This window comes from Glossina fuscipes, unplaced genomic scaffold, assembly GCF_014805625.2.
Source record: "Glossina fuscipes isolate IAEA_lab_2018 unplaced genomic scaffold, Yale_Gfus_2 28, whole genome shotgun sequence".
NCBI lineage: Eukaryota > Metazoa > Arthropoda > Insecta > Diptera > Glossinidae > Glossina > Glossina fuscipes.
Genome location: NW_023998423.1, coordinates 1,352,653 through 1,374,339, shown reverse-complemented (window position 1 = coordinate 1,374,339; position 21,687 = coordinate 1,352,653). Strand labels below are relative to the sequence as shown.

The 21,687-nt window shown below is 34.5% G+C and overlaps 1 protein-coding gene across 1 annotated transcript in view; it reads left to right on the top strand.

Annotated features, from left to right (window-relative positions):
- Window positions 1-21,687, top strand: part of LOC119636377 (regulator of G-protein signaling 17) — a 38,122-nt gene that overhangs the window by 3,622 nt on the left and 12,813 nt on the right. The window contains exons 2-4 of the mRNA XM_038031690.1: window positions 10,446-10,656; window positions 10,870-11,159; window positions 11,517-11,525. Coding sequence (XP_037887618.1) covers window positions 10,873-11,159; window positions 11,517-11,525 — 296 coding nt within the window. The 5' untranslated portion in view covers window positions 10,446-10,656; window positions 10,870-10,872. The remainder of the gene's footprint in view (window positions 1-10,445; window positions 10,657-10,869; window positions 11,160-11,516; window positions 11,526-21,687) is intronic.

Genomic DNA, 21,687 nt, shown 5'->3' with positions numbered 1-21,687 from the left:
TATAGTTTATAATTAGTGTGGGGTTTTTAAAAAAACGACTACAAATTTTTCAGACTTCATACCGTCAATGTTTTTTTTTTTTGAGATGGCCATCAAAATTTACATTCGTGTTCAATATTACTTGTTTGTTGTGCCGCGGTATAGGAATTGCGCAAATTTATTACACAAATAATGAAGCTGCTTGGGTCATGCTTGTAGCATGTAGAATGAAGCTCATGTTTGATGGCTTCGTAAATAAAAAGAAAAATTACCTTTTGAGCGTAAGGAAACATGACTTCTGCCTTTAAAAGCGCTTCAGGTGTGCAAGAATGTCGTGAGTTTTGGGTTAAGAACCTCATTTTTCAAAATGATAAGAGCATCTCAGTTACCGTCTACGCTGCAGGAACATGATTGTAGGTTTTCTGTAAAACGACTTAGAGGATTTCGATTTGGACAATACCCGTTGTCAACAAAATTGCGCGATAAGCTATCCAAATCCATACACAATCAATTTATTGGAAGAAAATTTCAATAATCGTATAATTTTCAAAAATGCCTACGTTAGGTTGTCATCAAGACCATGGGATATAACTTCATTGGTCTGTTTTCTTTCAGGTTGCATCAAGTTATTGGTTTACCCGAATAAACTCTCGAACTCTCTCTAGTTTGTATTCATGTTACTGGTGAAACAACAAAAGTTTTATGCAAAGAAAAGTGTCTAAAAATTAGTGTTTCGCAATCTAATTTTTACAAAACGAGGAATGGATCGTTTACAAGTAATCGTTTTTAAATAAAAATGGCTTGACACATTATTCGAAATAAAAGAACAATCGCGTTGATGTGTTCCGCCGGTTTGTTTTAAAAGTACATGTTATAGCTCTCATTTGATCGGTTTGTGTGTCCGCAACGTTATAGAGTTTGTTTATGCCCTATAAAGCCACTCACAGGAAGATAACAAAAGCTTTTGAATTCACTAAATGACCCATATTCAGGTTAATAAAGTCTTTAGCGAAAAATCTTTGCCAATTGTACTTACAGTTATGATAGATGCATCCATAATTTCTTGCAGGTGTACATTAATTGTTTATAATGCGTACATTTGTACATTTCAAAGTTAAAATTAATAATGGAATGGGTTTGGCCTTGCGTGTCTGTCCATCTACCTTTTGCTGACACTACGCCTACGTATCTTAATTGTTATCTGAGAATACAAACCTGATCTCAATCTTTCTCCTTATTATTTTCGCTGAATTGAATTTAAAAAGTAACAAAAATAAGTAAAAACACTATTGGGGGACACGGTTCACCGTTAACTACCCTACATAAATTTGCTTAATACAATTACTCATACAAAGACTTTTCAAAATAACTTGTTATACGGGATGGGACGGAAAAGTGTTTCGAACCAAATCATTTCAACAGCCTTCGTCTTTGCGACCGGTGGACTGAACACTCGAAAATTAGACGGGCAGACGAACAAACAAACTTAGAATCGGTCGGTATAACAAAGTGGCGTTCTAGTCCAAGTCCTTCTGTGTGTTGCACCTATTGGCACAGCCCTAATGCTCCTTCCTGCCTCAAGTTGTGTAGGGAAGAACAAGAAACGAAAGTGTTAGCATATCACGTTAGTGAGTTCGCGCACACTTGATCAATTACTTCCTTTGATTGCGACGATTCATGTCTCGCTTGCCCTTAATAAACCCTCTGCTTTTCAAAATCGCTCGCGAACATTGATTTCGTTCTGATATTTAGGTTAATCAGTGTATCTGTTGAATTTTTTTTGTTAACCGCAATAGCTGCCTTTATCTTAGGATATTAACAGATCAAGAATGGCGAAGGTTCATTTGCCTTTATTACTTTCCCAGTGCGTAGTTTTGAAATACTTTTAGGCGAACTTTATTGTTCTTCGCATATTTTTAGGGAAAGATGCTTGATAATGTTTTCTAAATATCAACTTTCCAAATTTGTCGCTTTTGTAATAACAACGAACTCAGACAGTGGTTTTGATCCGTATGTCCGTCTGTCTAACCATTTTGTGTTTAACCAACCATCCGCAATTTTTGATATATTTTTAAGAAACTTGATATACACGTTGTGGTCCAAAGATAAACGTTATTGAAAATCGATTCTTTGAGCAGTCACTCACTACACAACGCCTTATTTTCGATAATAGATATCGATGACACCTCGTATTTTGTCATGTTACATGAATATAGAGAGAGTTTCGATGAGGTAGTACATTTTAAAGCCCTACAAACATTCTTACAAAAAATAAGTCTTTATAGGGGAGGTAGATCCAATTTGTAGTATTTTATAACTAAAGAGCAGAGAGAATAACAAGTCTTAGGGAAAGCAAATTACATCGATTTTCCTTTTGAAAGCAAGTTTAGAAGTTATATTCGCTCATAAAATTATACTTTCTCTACTTCTTTTAAAACCTTAACTAAAGTGCGATTGCCCAGTTAACATGTCAACTGAAGGCAAGACTTAGCTTGTTTAATTTCGAATGACATAATAATTTTTTCAAAACAGCAGTCCATTTCGGCAGTTATGCGAGAGTGTCAACAACACGCACTCAGACAGACCGGCAAGAATAGTTGGATCGGTTCAGAATTTCAAGTTGATCAAAAACATGTATAAATACTTTTCCGTTTTTAAATATGACCAAACTTTTTTTAAAGATGTCCCCTATTCATGTAACTGGCTGATAGCAAGAAAGAAGTGAGAAAAGAGATAGAGATAGCCGCCGTCTGGTGAGTGCATGTCTACTCGGTAAAAGCTGCAGCTGTGCCGACTTAACGTTCACTATAGCTATGACCAAAGAGTAAACTCTATCAGTGGGCATAAAAATAATAATAACAATCGAAGCAATAACAATAAATAAAAAACAATTGCGCAAACTTTGGATTAAGGTTTCAAACAATCGGATTCCGCTGAGTTTACATAAGAATTTGTTTAATGTTCAGTTACCAAAAGTACAATAATGTGCATCTTATCTTTTGTAGTTTTCTCTTATCGTGCACACATACACATTTTTCTTATTTTTTGTTTGTTTTATTCCTTATGCACTCAACTGTATACACAAATTTTGTTGTGATACATACTTTAGTAAACTACACCAATGCTTGTTCATATACTTTTCCAAGTGATTTGAGGACATAACATCGGCTTTGGTGAACCAGGAATTTAGTATTAATTGTGGTTTGCTTGAAAATGAAAGTCTTTCCCGTCTTTTCTTGTCGAAGAACACATAATACATTTGTGTCAACACATTTTTGCATATTTAAAAAAAAATTTATTAAAATATTTTTTCTTCGTTTCTTGTCTGATCAACTATTATACTACGTGCCATAAAAATAATTGAATTTAATTGTAATTTCTCTTGTTCTTACCGTTCGCAAAAAAAAAGGTTCATAATGTTTGTGTGTATTTGTTTGTGTGTTTGGAAATGACATAGAATGATAAGCTTATAATTTGAATTCAATTGAATTTGCTGGTAGCAAGAGTTGTCGCCAAAGTAGTATGCAGTGGAAGACGTAAATGTGTTAAAAAATAATTGGAACATGAACCAAGAAAACGCAGAATAAAATACAAACATAATCCAGTAAAAACTGCCGATCTAATGCTTATTTTATTTGAAGTATTTTCCTTTACATTTCTTTTTTTATTTTCATCGGTCATGCGGCAAACACCAGGAAGATAGTCAACTATAAAAAGTATTAAAAGACTAACAACAACAAAAAAAAATAGGACTTTTTGTGTCCTAATGAATTCTAAAGGTCGTTACAGCTGCTCGTCTGTCCCTTTTACTTCCATCTTATCTTAGTTTTTACTGTTTCCTTTTTTTCGAGCTTTTGTCCTTTTCGCCGTTATTTAATTTTGTGTAAATTTTCTGGTACGGCACGATGAAAGCTTGGCAACCGCATGCCAACGGCGTAGTACTAAAATACTAAAAGTCTTCTCCTACGCTCATAATACTGCATTGAAGTAAGTGTAGAAGGCACAAGTACAAAGGGCAGTGTATATCAAACATTGTCATGTCATTCTCACGCTTCGTTGGTATCATGTTAGGGTTATAGATGAGAGTTCAGGCGTGTTTATATGTATGCAGCAGGGAAGTGAAGAAAACGGATCTTCCATTATATAGTTGCATGGCCTATCAAAGCATCAGCCCACCACCAATCACCAATACACTGTCTCATCATCATCACTCAATCGACAACCAAGTATGATAATTTTGCTTTGAGGTATAAGTACAAGCAATATATTAAAATAAATCTATAGTCACTTGGCGATATTGCCTATAAACTGATAGTGACTGTTCTAGATACGAGTAGCAGTTGCTCAAAAAAGACTTTAAAGGTTTTTCCTTTTTTTTTTTTTTCTTTTTGAAACATTTTTTTACCCCCTTACGCTTCTCTTCCTTTTGATCTGAGTTTTCTTTTCTTTTAATGAAAATTCTTTTAGAAAAGGTGTTTACGTCTGCCTCACTACTCTACTAGTCTATGTGTTTTGTTTATTAAATTGTTGTTGTATAAAGTTCTTAAAAACAATCCTCTAAAAACATTCTTTTTGCTGTTGCTATTGTTATGGGTAATAATGGCTGAATCTCATCATCAACTTGTTACACACCCAAGTACTTTTGCAATATTATTGAATTACTTCAAGAACTTCATGACGATATTTACAGGTGTTTACTTTAAGTTTCACTATCGATTACATTTTTAATGGTCACTCACTATTCACGGTAATTCACTTCAGTTCGGTTGCTACGAACAAAGGAACCTTATTTTTTATATAGAAATTTTAAGTATGTAAAAATATGATTTTCAGAGATCTTTATGAAGAAGTACTTGAATCTCAGCACCGTGGATCCAAAAAATAATAGCCTAAAACCTTGAGGAAGGAGGTGCATAAAGACACAAAATATTATTTATAGAAACTAATAAATTCTTGCTACTCAATATTATGTTATATAACAGATTGGTTATCTGGCTTTGATACTTGGAATGCCTTATGAATTTTCCTTCAAAGCAAGCGTTCCAAGTATAGGAGCTTGAAGGATTAAACACTAAATGGTTACATTTACTTATCATGCCCGTGTCTAACACTCCATCCTTAAGTCTTCGCTCTGACGATCTATCTGGCGTCACTGCTGACAGACGCATATGATTCCTGGATACTAGTAGCCTTCAAATGACTTCAAATGTCAAAATTGTATGCGATTCTGACAACTAGTTCGCAAGTTACAGTTAGAGAGACTACTTTTTTTATTTTCAGCGAAAAGGGAAATTCTGAATATCGTTAAAAAGACTTCGTTTTTGATGAAAACAGATAGTTTCCCAATCAGCCTTGGCTTGAAAGATGTTATGGTGATTCTGGTCTCTTGGCAAAACAAATTTTTAGGCAGTTTCCTAATTTTAAATATAGCTCTGCGGAGACCGAAGATTTGGTCCCTCAAATTGACACTTGTTCCAGAAAACATAACAAGATGCATCAAATCGGTTTGTAAGACTGGAAACTGAAGTTATAATAACATGTTGACTGCTCAGAGCGGTGGTTGGCGTGCTTTGAGTGAAATAGAAGGTGAGTTTTTCTATACAATATTTGTGAAAAATGCAATTTTTCGCAATAGGAAAAATTAGTTTTTAAACAAATTCCGCTCACGGGGTGAGCATCAGCGCCTCATCTGAATAAATACCTAATATCTCTTGACGCTACAATTCAGTATTCATTTTTTAATTAACTTATGTCACTAACTAAAATACATAGTTCGAATAATAAAGAAAGGGCGCAGCTGCTCTAGCGGCCATAAATTAATATTTAAATGCCTATACTTAACTGAAATGACCTATCGTCAGTGGTCATCGGACGAAATGGACGGTCTCCTTTTGCCATCTATAGCGTGCGATCCCCCGTGATGGATGGCGACGAATTTTATTTTCGACGGAGAGATATTTTAAGGGCGTGACGGGTCAGCAAGGAAGGGGAAGAGGATGTTCCATCTTCCTCTCCTCTCTGCCTTGGCCCGACCGGATTAGTGTTGCAAATCGCTGTTTCGAAATAAGTTACCTGAAAAAAACCGGCGGACACCGTCCAAACACTGTCACTAAAACAACTTCAGCTTGTAAATTAATGATCGAAATGTCATGAAGTTTTGACACATAATCTTTGAAGGTTAGTACTACCTAGAAATCTTAAGAGACTGTCAACAGTGCTGCCAGTTATGTATCAAACCGGAGACTTATTAATTTTTATATTCTATAATAATGTGTAGGCGTTTGCTGTAGCTTATGGACAACGAACCATCTGCTACCTTCATTTACTCTCCCAGTTTTATTATTTGACACTCGATTGATTACACTGCTAATACGAGACGAGTCTCGCACACCATGGGGCCCACCACACTTATTTTAGAATTAACACACTTTTAGACAGATAAGATCATATGGGGAAAGTAATTTTCAACATTCTGTCTTCTTTAAAAATAATTTTTCTTCAAACATTTAAGATAAAAATGTTTAATTTCCATACATTCCTCCTTTTTTTGTAAGGGCAAAAATGTTCATGAAATTTGTTTGGACAGATATTGAATTCGATGATGCTCCACGTCTTAGCGGTTACTGAAGATGAGTGCTTGAAGATTTCTTTTAACTTCGACCGATCGTGATCGTACATGATTCTAAAATGACTCAAAAATACGCTGAGGGGTAAAAACAATTATTTATCGATTTTTCTAACAGAGGATACTATGTTGTCTTCGAGAACTTGGGGAACTGCGACTTCTTCTTGTTAAGGGAATTTAAGCTCTACGTTGGGGAGCACTTTTAGCGAACTCATGCTAGCACGCACAAATCAAGCAAATCGTTTTATTTTTACATTTGCTCATTACGCCACTTGTGATACAAAGATATACTAATCTTGTGCGGTTGTGTGCAACACACAGAAGAAATAGAAGCATCTCTTATCATTATTTACAGAAAGTGTCCACCTTTTTTTTCTTCTGTCTAACCTACAGGCTTCAATTATTTAGAGATTTTAATGAAATTTGGTGCACTGACGTGTTTTGGGCCAAGAACGAACGATTATTGCAGATGGTTCGGTTTGGGGCGCTTTTTTCGGACGCTTCCCATTTAATACTTTAATTTGAAAAATAGTTAAATGAATATATCTAGAGTGGCGTACGGTATTTAATAATGGACCGTGAACCGCTATAGTGTTTTTATTTGTTTTTCTATAATTATAAGATTTTTTTTCCAGAAACCGGACTTGGCGTATATCTGAGTGTATGTCTTGTTTTTTTTGCCTACTATCAGAGAATAAGATTGCATAATCTGGTCCCCACTCTATGGGCCGAATAAAAAATTGAACATTCGTTTTAATAAGATTTCATTTCTCATTCTTTTATTCCTTAAAAAATTGTCACGATTCACGTAGAAAATTGGGTGAAGTGTTCATAAGCGTGAGGCACTTACGATACTCTTTGAGAAAAACGTATTTAACGTTAATCTGGCAGTTAATAAGTTTCCAGTTAACGGAAATGTACTTGATTTTCTTATGTTTGTCTAAGAGAACGGATAATCAATTTCTAAAATTGCTTATACGATCCAAGAAAATGTTTCCTGAATTGTAACATTAGGTAAACGTATTTTTTATTTTTGTCTTATAAAAGATTATGCACTCGTTTGAGCAAAGAACTTTGAAAGTTTGTGTCTAAAAGTAAGCAGCAGAAATTTGTTTATATTATTCTCTAAAAGTATGCAGTAAAAATTTGAATTTTTATATTTAGAGAAGAAAGTTTTCCTCTTATACTTTGCAAAGTAGTAATTGAAGTTTTTTGAATTTTACAGTGCACATTATATAATCGTATATTAAGGCTGAAAAGCTTTTCGAAGATAGTTAATGAATTATTTCTTAAAAAATGTTTTATAAATTAAAACAAATAAGTGCGTTGCAGAGCACCACGATGCTAAATAAATTAAAATACCCTATCCTACACTTATTCATATAACTGTTTTTCAAAATAGGGCTTTACATGGTAGGTGATCAAAAAAATACTCCGATCCGAACCATATCTCAAAACTTCTGGCCTATAAGTTAAACACAAGAAAACAAAAAACAAGACAACAGATAGACAGCCAAGTTTAAATCGATTGAGAAAGTGAGGTTAAATCGGCCCATATAATATAAGGTAGTTCTGTGTAAGTTCGTCTAAGTGTTGTACACATTCCCATAAACGTAGTGTGCCCCTCTACTATACGTTGTTTAAAGTATAACGATTAAGTAGTTTACTGTGAAGCATAAGTATGCAAGTTGGATAGGGATTACCTGCAGAAAGGAAGAAGAAACTAGAGATTACATTGTTTTTAGCTGGCCAAACATGTGCTAAATGGAGTATATTCTACATATAAAAATTTACAGCTGCCTTGGACTATTGTGGTAATGAGTATGAACGGTATTTAAAATCAGATTTTTCGGATGATTTTTTCGCCTCTATGGATAAACGTGTCGAAAAATTACTTCAAATTAAACACTAACTACATTCTGCGATACTCTCTCAAAGTCCAATTAAAAAAAAATTTTTTAGTTCATTCCCCCATGTTCGGCATTTTCCTCAACGTTAATTAGAGAAGGCGTTGCGATGATCTCTTACTGTTTTATCTATAAACCGCTATTCATACATAGATGATGCGACTATTTCATCCCGACTCCAAATAAACTTAGCTATGCTGGTGACGTTTAATCTTGTTTCTCATTCCATTCGAAAAATAAGATACACTTACCACAAGATTTTTGTTATTAGGTTCATAGGAGGCAGTTGCAAGTTGCAATTCTTTCTAATATTATGGCTTGATCTCGTTACAATTCAAACTTCAATCAGTCCTCTAATGAATTAATTAATAAAGATAGTGAAGTCTGCTGTTAGAGGAATTGAGTTATTTTGTATGCTAGCTCTGCTGATAAAGAATTCGTAGCGCAAATGTAATGCTGTATAGCATTGTATTCATTCTACATAACATTGCCGCGATTTTGTACATCTGTGCAAATGATGCCGAATTTTGCTTCATAGATAAAAGCACTCATAGTAAGAGCAGACAAAAACATGGTTCTTTACAAAAGCAGCGCAGAAGAAAAAAGAAAATTTATGGATGATAAGAATAAACCCATCGAATCAAAATCAGAACTAAACAGAGAACAGCTTAATTTGCTAAAAAAATATTTCATTCAGAACCACTTTTTGAATCAGCCTAAGCTTGTCTGTCTGTCTGTCCGTCTTATTTCTTGTGTTCAATCTCCAGGCCGTAATTTTTGAAATATTTTAATGAAATTGGGTACACAGCCCCATTTTGGTTTAAAGTCGAATGCTTTTGAACTTGATTCGAATCGAACTAGTTTTTTTCCGTTCCGTGTTAAACACCCTCTTTTGAACATTCGTTAAATGAATAACTGTGTTTACCGAAGTTGTGTATGGTATTTAATGGTGGGCCGTGCCCGACTACAGTGATTTAAAGAAATTGTACGTTTGGTGAAAGTGAAGTTACGATACAGTAATAAACTCTGTATGAATTTTAGATCGATCTTGCTGAGTCCTTTATATGAATCCTATCTAGAGTGCGACAAAAACACCACGATTATCATTACGTTGACATAGCTGAAAGGCTCTTATATACTGAGCCACGAAATACGTCTATAACACAGTGATTGTCTCCTACTCCGCTGATTGTTATAATGATGTGTGAAATAATTATGTGTATTATAGAAAGGTGGTGGGGAAGAGGATATTACACGATCTTCCATTTGTAATAACCTTTACAGAGTATACGTGAATTAATATTTTTGACTGACGCAAAATTTAAAAACCGAATTTGTAAAAGAAGAGAGGGGAAGAGAGAAGGAAGCTCGTTTTATATATGGTAAGCATAAAAAAAATAAAATTTTCTAAGAGAACAAAAGCGATCAGCTATTTCATCTACGAAGGTAGACAGATAGAACCAGGTGCACAAGTAGCCACAGCTGCATAAGCGAAGTAGCTTTTGAGCAAATGGATAGGTGGGCTGTACGTAAGCAAGTAGATTGGAGTTGGAAAAATATGTGCAGAACACCATCACAATTATCCTATTATCTATTGTATTCACTGTCCTCATATAGTCTCCCTTTAATAATCTCTCCTTTTCCAGCTTAATCAAAGGTTTTTTGTAACTTGAAAAGCTTCTTTTATTTTCCAGTTGTACGAGGTATGCTGATCGCCACAGTTTAAGCGATCAACTTAAGTCTATAAAAGATCAAGAATTGGTGCTTGTTTCACTTTATGAGACAATAAATTGCGAGCTAACGGGCGAGTTTATATTTTTTAGAATCATCTAAATGTTGAATAAAAAAATCCTTACTTTACTTTTTATTTTATATCTTGGTCTGAGCTCAGCGGATATCCCAGGCATATAATTTTCTCTTTTTTTTCTTTACAGATGCTTGCATTTATACTTCAACGGCCAGTTAACAAACTGCGCTAGAACATAAAACGGAAATGTTCTTAAAATATTATTAAATAATTTAATAACAATAAGTGTAATAAATAAACTGCTTCAATTTTATAACCAAAGACTAAAGCAATAGCAAAAAGGAGGAAAAAAAGAACGAAAATTTAATTAAACACTAAAAGACTTTAACTAACTTGAGGTAAGTTGCGATTTTGACAAACACCTCACACCATCCATCCATCAATTTAATTGAATGTCTTAATTATAATTGAGAGAAACAAGAAAAAATTTTCATATTTCATATGTTGTTTGTATATATATATATATATATATATATATACCTGCATATGTATACATAAATATATGAGCTTGTTTACTTATCTGTGCTTGTTTTTCTCTCTATTTATTTTAGAGAATGTCTTGCACTGTATCAGAACTGCCATCAGGATGTCGGTTACGCGGCATGAGTTCAGCTTCGCAGAATACAGGTACTGATGGGGGTGGGAATGGTACAAATTCAGGTGGAATTCACATCGGTAGCATGTTAAACCCAACGGGTGGTATGACAACAACGACGGCTTTACAAGCCGTTGCGGGCAATACGGGCGGTGGTCTTCCCGATGTGTCGACGCCGTTACAACAGCGTCAACAATCGCAGAAACCTTGTTGTTTTTGCTGGTGTTGTTGCTGTTCATGCTCATGGTAAGTTAAAGCGTTGCTCATTTTCTGTGCTTACTGTGCTTCCGTTTTTCCGTTTTTCCATTTAACCTAATTTACTTTTTTCCCAAATATTATATGTTGTGAATAAATATTCTTTTCTCTTTCAACGAATTTATGAATTATGCTAATTGTGAATTTTCTATTCTTTGCAACTACAACGAACAACCAACACAATAACAAAACTCACATACAAAATTGCAATTATTAAATGCCATTGTTTGCAAATACGTATGGGATTATAATACCAATACATACATATATATATATATATATATATTTGGAACGGATATATGTGTATGCGGAACGGAAACATTTAAATATATACAAATTTGAAACTAGGGCAAAATGGTGAGTTGCAGTAAAAAAATATTAGTATAAATAATATGTTAGTTTTAATTAAATTAAATGAAACATTAAAAAGGGTTTCGAGTGTCCACTTAAGAAAATATTAATAAGAAAATAAATTATTCTGATAACACAAAAGAACCCAAAAATCTTAAGCAAAATTAAACGAAGGAGATAGCTAGGCAGCAATAGAGAAAGGGTATTTGTATGTTATGTGTATGCAGATTTATTTAAAATACTTAATACTTTTTTGGTATTGTTATTCTAATGGATGGTAAACTAATTTACTCGAACTTCCATCAGTGAATTATAGCAAGCGTTATAGATGTATGTGAGACATTTCTTTTGCTACATTAGACATAGCAGTTTTCTGCCTACAACCTAACAGTTACTCTTATTAGTTTACCATAAATTCAGACAGCCTTGCTTTGGATTATAGACCTTTCTTTGGTTTTCCTCGAATCATCGATGTTCTTCAGCCTGGAATTTACTATTGTCTGCTTAGCTTAATGCGATTTTACAGTTTAACTATTTGATGAACTATACTCAGCTGTGCATTTGTGCTAGTCTAGCAGTTCCTTTTAAGTTTAAAATATGTTGCTAACTCATCGGTATATTTCAACTAGCTAATGCTCTGTACTCGGCTTAGTTATGTGGAAGAGGTTTTTTAAAGTCCATAGGATTTATCCAAAATTCGCACAAATACTTACTTGATGTAAATTTTAAACCGCAATTCGCTTGTAGATGTAAACTACTAGCTGCCAGCGTAATCACAATAACACAAGTTTAATACAATAGCATACTTTACAACAGCATTTACCGACAGCGTTATTCTTTCCTTAAAAAAATACCAAAGAAAGTCGCTTTTGCATCACACTGTTACCCGGAATGATAAATGGATTTATTTTGAGAATTGCAACCGGAAAAAGTCATGGGTTTATTCGGACATACAATTCACATTTATCACAGGAGTGAATTGTTATTGTACAAAGGAGTTACTTCGTGCTTGATGAGGCCAGGAAAACGTGGTCTATGAAAGTCTGGGGAATTTCATCTCCCTTAAGGTCAATTAAGCTTTTGGTTGTTCTTTGAGGAATTTGCACTTTTGTTGGTTTCTTTGATTTTCTCAATATATTGCTTGTTAGACATGTCTTCATGATCATTGTTAAACCCCGTATGTTACTAAGAGATTTTATTATCTTTGAGAGACAAAAAAAAAAGGAAGAAAGAAAACACTGTTATTTGATGAAGCAATAATTTCAGAGATCATCAGGCAAGGGTGAATCTTTACAGCTGAAGCAACAATTTTTTGATGGCAACACTAGAAAACATTTCGTTTACTTTGAAAGGTTCAGCGTAGTTTGTCGTATTCAGATTGCTTTCTTAGCTTAGCGGTTCGTCTATCCTCATTTAGTATCCTTCCTGAAGTATATGACCAAAAGCCTTTCAACTACGCAAAATCTACGGCTTGTTTACATAACGTTACATACACTTGCAGTCAATTAAGAACAACTATTGTTAAAAGAAGTAAAGTGACTGAGTCTTTTCCAGTTGTGTTTGTTCGGTGAAAAGTATTGTTATTATTATAATTATTATTATAATTTTAGACTAATGAAATAAATTCTTAGAGCAAAAAAAAAAAAAAATTGACCACTAGCAACACAGGCTATCGGCTCTAATTTATAAAGGTATATTAGATATTGAGCTTAGTAATTTTAATAAAGTAAAATATTGTATTGACATTCTCTTCTGTAGCTGATTGTAGAATGTCGCTTCAAATGCAATACTTGCAGCCAAGAAAAAGTTACGGCAGTCACAGAGTATGTGCTTTATAGTGAGAATTTGTCCACAATTGCGGAAGTAATCCTAGTTTTCGGTAACTTGGCTTCAGTTGATGTAAAAATTTAAATTCAGGCTTTAACTATGTTTGATCGTTCAAGTTAATCATTCCCCTTTGTTTTCTCACTTTTCTATCTCTCAATGTCTCTGTGTATACATATCTCTGCTTCTTGTCTCGTCTTTGAGATAACTTGTCTTTCCGTAGAGTTTTCAATTAAGTATAAAGCGAAAGTTTTGAGCCGAATACGTGGAATTTTTAATCCAAATTTCTTATAAAAAACTTGAATTGATGTTATGAGTATTGAATATTTGTTTTGTATGAGATGTTGTTTGTTTCCTTCAAATTTCTGATAGACATTTATATCCACCGATGAAGGAAGTAGGTACATTCATTTGTCAATATCTTGGTCAGTGTTAGGCTCCGAAGTATTTACGTTTGCTCGCCTGTCTGCTTGCATTCCGTAAACATTCCTGCTATCGGCAAAATTTGTGATATCGCTTTCAAACTTAACAGCGAAGTCTTGCACGCAGTTTAATATAGGACGCGGAAGAAATCAGACGGTGCATGTACTCTAACGTACAATGAAAATGTATGTATGTTCTAAAGAAAAAAAAGATTGAATTTTTTGCTTATTACATGAAAAGTGCAACAGAACAAAATTATTTTTTCGCTTGTCAGTAAGGGACCCCATCACTGAGAATTTGCATGTTCTCTACGCGGTAAACCACAAAATAAATGTGTATTCTCTGAGCGACCATGATGATGAAAATCTTCATAACGTTATAGAGGATCCAAACTTCATTTTCTTCGTGCTATTTTCAAGATGACAATGAAGGATGCACAAGATCCGGTCAGCGCCATATATAACTGTCTTATTTGTTATTTGATAAATAAATTTAGGTGACCGTTGCTTTTAAATTTAAATTCAATTTTTAAACTAAAATTAAAATTTCAAAGAATTATTTTTTCAAGATTGTGTCAATCACAAATATTTTTATAACGATAAGAGCTTATGTAGGAGATGTTATTTTTAATTTCTCTTCCTATATTTCATTTGACAAATCAAAAAAAAAGTAAAGAAAAAGTGTGCATAAAAGCGAACATCATGTTACACATGCTTCCTTACATACAACGACAGATAGATATATGAATGATGTGTTGTAACACAATTTTGGATTGTCTCTATTTATACATATACATATATAATTATGCATGTACATATATAAATCAACACATGTGCGGTAGCAAAAGACTCTCATGACAAAGTGGGCCTTAAATTTTATAAATTTTTAATTAGAAAAGAGAAATATTGAAAAGCACTCATAAAGATCAATATCTTCATGTTAATTGAATATAAATTTTAAAGTTCGACTTGTAAGCAAGAACAAGATGATAAAATTGTATATATTAAATATTTGTGCATCAAAAGCCTGTAGAATGTTTATAAATCAAGCAAGTCTGTTCGAAAAAAAATACGAAACGACTTTCCGAACGATCGAATTGGAAAAAAATCGTATCTCACCAAGGCCCTGCGTATATCTTTGAACAGCAAGAGATTTCCTAGTGATTTTTCCATAGTGGACAAACGCGGTTAAGTGTGCAAAAAACGGCTGCTCCTTGAATTTAAAATTTCATGTTGATCGTAACTACGCGTACCCTGTGAACCTTCTGGTTTGTGTTGCGTTTGCAAAAAAAGTTTACAGTCCTCTGAATTAGAAGACATGATGAAAACTTGACGAATTTTTAATAACAGTCCAGGTAAGAAATTCGCTGATTTTTACAAAAATAATAGTCGCATCTATGAGGGAGAAAGAAAGGGAGGGAAGGGGCAGTAGGCTATAGCCGAAGTCGGAGTCGGAGTCGGAGTCCTCCTACTCACTATAGTTGTTGCTGTAATTAAAGTGTGGTTCGCGGCTCAGTGACTTGAAATCGACGTAAGTCAACCTGTTAGTGGCACTTCTTATCTTTTAGGCTGTGGTTGTAGAAGATGATCAGCCCAAAGCGGTTTACACTGTCATTCATCCTTGAGAATTCTACCACAATGTCTGCAAGTTGATCACGACACCCAAGCGCAGTTCTCAGACCAACATTTGGGCCGATTTTATTTCTTTCGTTTATAGTCAGATATAAATGGGAAGGCTTCGTAAAATTCACTTTATTTCAACGGAATGAAATTTATATTTTGTGCTCTGTTCTTAACTGATCAAAAGCACTCTATGCATGTGTGTCTCTGTATTCTATAAATCAAGCGGCAATTATTTATTATGCCAAATGGCAGAGGTAATAGACTCTTAAGGTATAACAAATGAAGCAATCACTTAATCCTTACAGACAACTTTTAGTATTAATACTATACTGCGGTATATCCCGGTATATAGAGACTTGTAATTTTACCTGTCAGCGCATCGTTTAGTTTTTTAGTTTGTTGTTTATATGAGTTAAAAGCGCTTTATGTTAACGGGGAAATTGCGTGGAGTTGCAAACTTGAAATTGTCACGATCAGGCTGACACTAACATTTAACGACAAGCTTTGCGATTGTTGCGATGACGTTTCCTGAAAACTCTAGCTGGCTGCAATCGGCCCCACATTTTCAATTCTGGCAAAATCTTTGCGATTAGTAAGATGGAGGGTATTCGAGACTGAAATCAGTTTCATCAATCTGATATGTTTACGCGTGGAGTAGAAGATTTGCAGTTGTTGAAGCAGTAAACCTTTGAACAGCCTAGGTGACTCGACCTGGCACTTGAGAACATAGCAATTTTTGAATTAGTGGGTCTTCGTGACTAAAGTGGCCTTAATCAATCTGCCGCCTTCACACATTTAATAACAAGTTTTACAATTGTTGACATGTTTTTGTGAAGTGTGTTCGGGCTCCCTAAGGTCTGGCACGTGCAGTGAACTTGTTGAGATAGTGAATCCTGAAGAACTTAAAACGTCCCAGTCGGTCCGGCAGATGCAGGCTTAGGTAGAAGCTTTGCACTTGTTGGCATAAGGACTCTCTAAAAGCCTAAATGGCTTCTAACAGCGGGACGTTTCGGCGCGTTTAGTAGTAAGCTTTGCAATGGTTAAGAAGGGGCGTCTTTAAGCTTTGATTTAACGTAGAAATAACAATCATACTTGATGCAAATTTCAGAGCCACAAGTCCCAATGGACGGATGGACACGCAAGTAGAAGCGTCGAAATTCACTTGGAAATAATCTTCAGCAATATTATAATATATATAATATATTTTTGCCAAATTTTCTGTCTTTAAAAAAATAGAAAGGAAAAATTTATTATAAATGGAGTTTTGTATACGTTTATTTAACCAGTTGCTAAACAAATGTAAATAAATTTTCATTTTCCTAATTTCTCCTTTACTTCAACTTTCCAATATTCCAGGAAAAAAGCTCGAAGAGTATCTCTTATAAGGAATTCCTCTCATTCGATACCTGCTCTCTTAATATCGTCATATTTTATAGAAATATTTTCGTGTTGGCAACAGCATTTGCTAATGCCTTTAAAGCTTTAAGCTTTCCGATTTGTATGCTTTTCTTACTCTCTATCGTGTCTACCTTTGTACGGAAGGAATAACTACAGCAAAAGAGATTAGAAAAATTCATTCATAAATTTTCGCAATTAAAGCTTTATTATATGCGTGAAAGAAGGGTATCGTATATCGTTGTGTATCGTTGTGTATCGTTGTTGTTATCTAGACATAGATGAAGTTTAAGGTCTTTTTACTTGAAGGCATACCTTCTCTTCACCCCTGCCCCTCATTCGTAGACATTAATTGTTGTCACATGAAATAATAAACAGACAACAACAAAAACAGCAACAACGAAACAGTTATTTCCATACGTTTTTAGGTCTGCTTTATTAGGGTGCAAAGGTATATGCGTTATTGTTATTATTTTTTCTATAGTATTACGAAGAATAAGATAAAAAAAAGCTTTAATTAAACTGAACATGAAATGTTTTTCATACGCCAACCAAACCAAACTGTTCGAAGAGTTCAGTAGGCACTTGCCGCTCTAACGTTAATTTCATAGAAATTTTAAAATATCATTTACGGTTTACTTGTAGTAAAGTGCACTTCTATACATGTAAACGTGTGCGTTTTAAATGTAGAATTGTAAATCGAATTGTTCGCTTGTTTGCTGCCGTTCTTGAGTACAAGAAACAGGAAAAAAAATCGTGTGCATTTCATTCATTGAGCATATATTCATATATGCTTTTATGCATACATTTCGAATGTGTATGCATTACACAAACTCCAAATTATTATTCATTTTGTTGTTAATTATGTGGTGTGATTATGTGCAAGACAAACAATCGTTCCCTGCTTTGCTGTGTAATTATTAAGGTGTGAAACGAGAATGAACGAAATAAAAAATGCAATAAATGTGTGTTGAACCAGTTGATTGAATTCTATTGAAAGCAATAAATTAAGTAATTATAATGAATCAATAATAATAAATTTAAAAAATTAAAATTAAATTTCAAAAAACCGTAAAGTAATTACGCTCGCAGCGCATCTGATGTGTAGATGCGGTATCGCAATGCGTATGTTAAGGAAAAAACTTGAAAATTATCTCGGGTCGTTTTTAGTAATAAAGAGTCATAGTAGGAGCGGGCTTAGACCCATTCCCTAAAGAAAACAATTTTGTGTTTCATTACATGACATTTCGATAAGTGGCCTCTTGTACGTTCAATTCGGTGGCGGGCATTAAAAATCTCAATCGGTCTCTTCACCGGAACAAATGGTTGGATGTGTAAAAAGCCGTTATGTCAACTTAAAAGAAAAGAAAACCAATCTACCGGACTTGATTGTTCATAATATCATTCCTTGAGCGACAGAGTAGCGTGGTACTTGTCTTTTTTGACAAACAGTCCTATAAACAATTGGCCACAGTGCCAAGATCTCTACTGAATTCGTATGTTCATTTTTTTAAACAATGTGGCAGGAAAAAACTGGCCCATCATCCACTGTCGCTCGTTTTTTGCAATTTCTCCTTGCATTCTTAATAATGCATCATAATTCTATTTAGCCATGTCTCTCCGTCCGGGTATACATAAAGACATGTTAAACCATATAAGATTCCGGATCGGTTGAATCAAATTCGTTTGTTTGCCTATTCATCTATTGCTGCAAGTCACGATTGTAACACTTAAGAGTAAGAGGTGGTTTGAGGTGATTGTGGTGTTTTCCAGGTTGATCATTTTCTTTCTCCTTTGATATGACCAATCGGTCAGAGGATGTCCCCTATTCGCGTACTGCGGCGTCGGTCAAAAAGAGGTAGGAAAAGAGAATGAAAGAAAGAAATAAAGAGGTGGATGGTGGCCGCATCCTAGAGGCTGCGTGCCCAATCGAACCCTACTATGCCTTCACCAACTGAGCGCGGACTATGCCTACGACTGAAGTAAACAATGCCGCACTGGGAATTGAACCCGTTAAGGTAAACTTGGTAGGCGCAATTGTTGTCTATTCCGCTACTCATATCCAACTTGTTGTTGTTGTTGTTCGTCTTACTTGTTTAGCCAAATGTGATCATTAAACTATGAGAATAATTCAGTGATCAAAGGAAAATGGGAATGTTTTTGCCACAACCACCCCAAGAAAACAGATTACTGTTACTGGTTTTTGCCTTCCCTGAAGAAACATACGTGCATGTTAAGCACCAGCTTTCTAGTCAAGTTGATAAATAGTGTTATAGATTCTAGCCCTGTTAACTGAAATTAACTTCGATCCTCCTGTCCGTCCATCCAAAAGCTTTCGAAGCATAGAACTTAGATCACAGTATGAATTGTTTAACCCATTTCGGGCATTAAACCATGTTTGAGTACGCGTAACGACGCTAACGACGCTTAAATTAATGAAATAAAACAAAAATTCTGATTGCACGGAATGTGCGAACACATTCTTGAACTAAGACTTACATACAAGTACGTAGTTTGGAACTTTTGGCCCAAATCTCTTTTTGAAATAAAATCTTTTCAAAAAATTCCGTCAGTCCACACGTAATATATAAATACGAACCTGCCGGGTCGTTCAATTTTTAACTTTATTTGTAAAACTTGACATTCTTCAGCTTATTTTTTCTCCACAGATCCTTTTTTTATTTATTTTTTTTTTATATAATATTGTATATAAGATAAGTTTGTCTATTTATTGTCAAGGACTCTTTTCACAATTTCCAAAGTTTTTGGCTCACCACATACGAAATAGTAGGGGTTTTATTATCTTAACTATTGGGACAAGCTGGCGACATTCGCGCCATAACACAAATGCATTTAAAGGGAGAAAATAAACCTAAATCACTTCACCAGTCGAAGAGAGTCATAAAACGTGGCCAAACAACTCAGTAACCTTCCCAAAAAGCACCATTATCGTAAATATTTATTGTCCTTGATGCAAATTTTTGCTTGTCAACTTGTCATAATAGTATCATTAACTATAGCTATAACGATAACAACCAACTATTAGTGTTTAAAAATGTTCGATTAAAATTTAAAAGGTTTTTCAATCATATTTGCGAAATTTAAAAATTAAAAAAAAGTATTTTTCATTTTTAGAATACATTGCTCAAAGAATTTGTTTTAAATAATTTTTATAATTTTGTTGAGAAAAACATTTATAGAAATACGTTGAAAAGCTTGCACATTTTAGCAGCTAGTGACTGCATCAGGATTACAAAATACTTCTTGAAATGTAAGCGTGACAAGCGATCGGTTGGAATCTGTCTGAAGTTGCTCATGTTATTCGAAGCAATCTTTCTGCTTCGGCTTGGCAGTGGGAACAGTGCTTTGAGGGAGCTTCACGGTGGCTGTGGTTAGCCCGTAGAGTGCGAAGCGCTTTTGCTCAGTGTGTAGTTGCAGTTGCAACCGAGCGCCCTACCTAAAAAGAGGGAGTTTTGGACAGTCCACGCTTCCCACTTGCAAATATATTGTTAACAACCTCTTCGAATAATATTTGTCCATTACCCTTCCATCCGCAATCCATTGTTCATTTGACTGTTAAATGGGCATAAGTGTTTTGTTAACCAACTGATAGGCACCATAACTTTACGTCTTAAATTGATGTCTGATAAGCGATAAGATTTTTATCTTTTGTGGCAGCGATCTAAATGTAGATAAGAAAGTTCAGGGCCTTGAAAACGTATTTTTCCACCCTTCTTTCATAAACGAGGCTACGCAGAGTTGGAGACAAAAATTTCAAAAATTAATTTTATTAATCTTTTAAGGTATTTTTCTTTGTGGTTTTTTAGTTTATGTCGGGACTTATGCAATGATTTTTTCGTCTTCCGAAATCACATCTCTTACTTTACGAGAGGCAAAGTTATATCGTAGCCGCTGCGGTAAGCAAAAAAATCGGTTCCGGATGTGTACATCATAATTCCGATATTTGTTTGGCGATCAATGGTTTCGTTAATAACTAACAATTCGTCGACTATCATTGGGTTCCTCCTGCGACCAATAAAGTCGTGCTTTTCTTTTCACTGAACTACGATTAAGCAAACAAAGTCAATTCGGACTTTCATAGTTCCCCACCTTTCGGCTTTTCTTATATGATTTCAAAACAACGGGTGGGTGTCTCGTCAACACATATCTTGCTTCGTCCATTTCTGCCTATCATCTATTTTAGGAAATTTCGGGGACAGAGTGATAGGATTGAAACATGAAAATTTTAAAACTTACTTTTGTAAATGTCGAGAAGATATAATGAGTCGCTCGATTTCAAGAGATTTCTTGACGAAAAGGAGGTTTTTCTGCCTCCCGTTTTTTCTGTCTTGTCTTGTTGAAACGAAGATGTTTTAATAAATATTTTTAATACGATAACTTAACCGGCATAGCAATATTCTTCTTCTTCTTCTGTTATTCAGCAAGTGAATAAAACAGGCTTCGCTGTAACGTGTAAAAAACGCCCAATGTGAACAGGAGGTTTTTTTAGGGCCTTAGTAAAGTTGGGCTTAGTTCTGGTATAAATATTTTTTTTTTATTTGTTTATATAATTATTTCTTTACATTTCGTAATTAAATTTTATTTAAACCAATGTCTGGTTAATGTTTGCGTGTTATACGTCGACCACGTTTTTTTTTCTCATTTTCTCTGTCTTTTGAGTGTTACACGTCCGCCATGTCGAAAGTCACTATTCACAGTTTTATTCAATATCTTCTTCTTCTTCTTCTTCTTCCATTATTTAACAAATTAACAACCGAAAATTTTTCGGCATATGGACAGAAGGCCCAATGTGAACACCGAGTTTTTTGTTTGATTCTTAGTAAAGTTGAGGTTAGATTTAGAATATAATGTTATTATTTATTTATTTTAGTGATTATGTAATT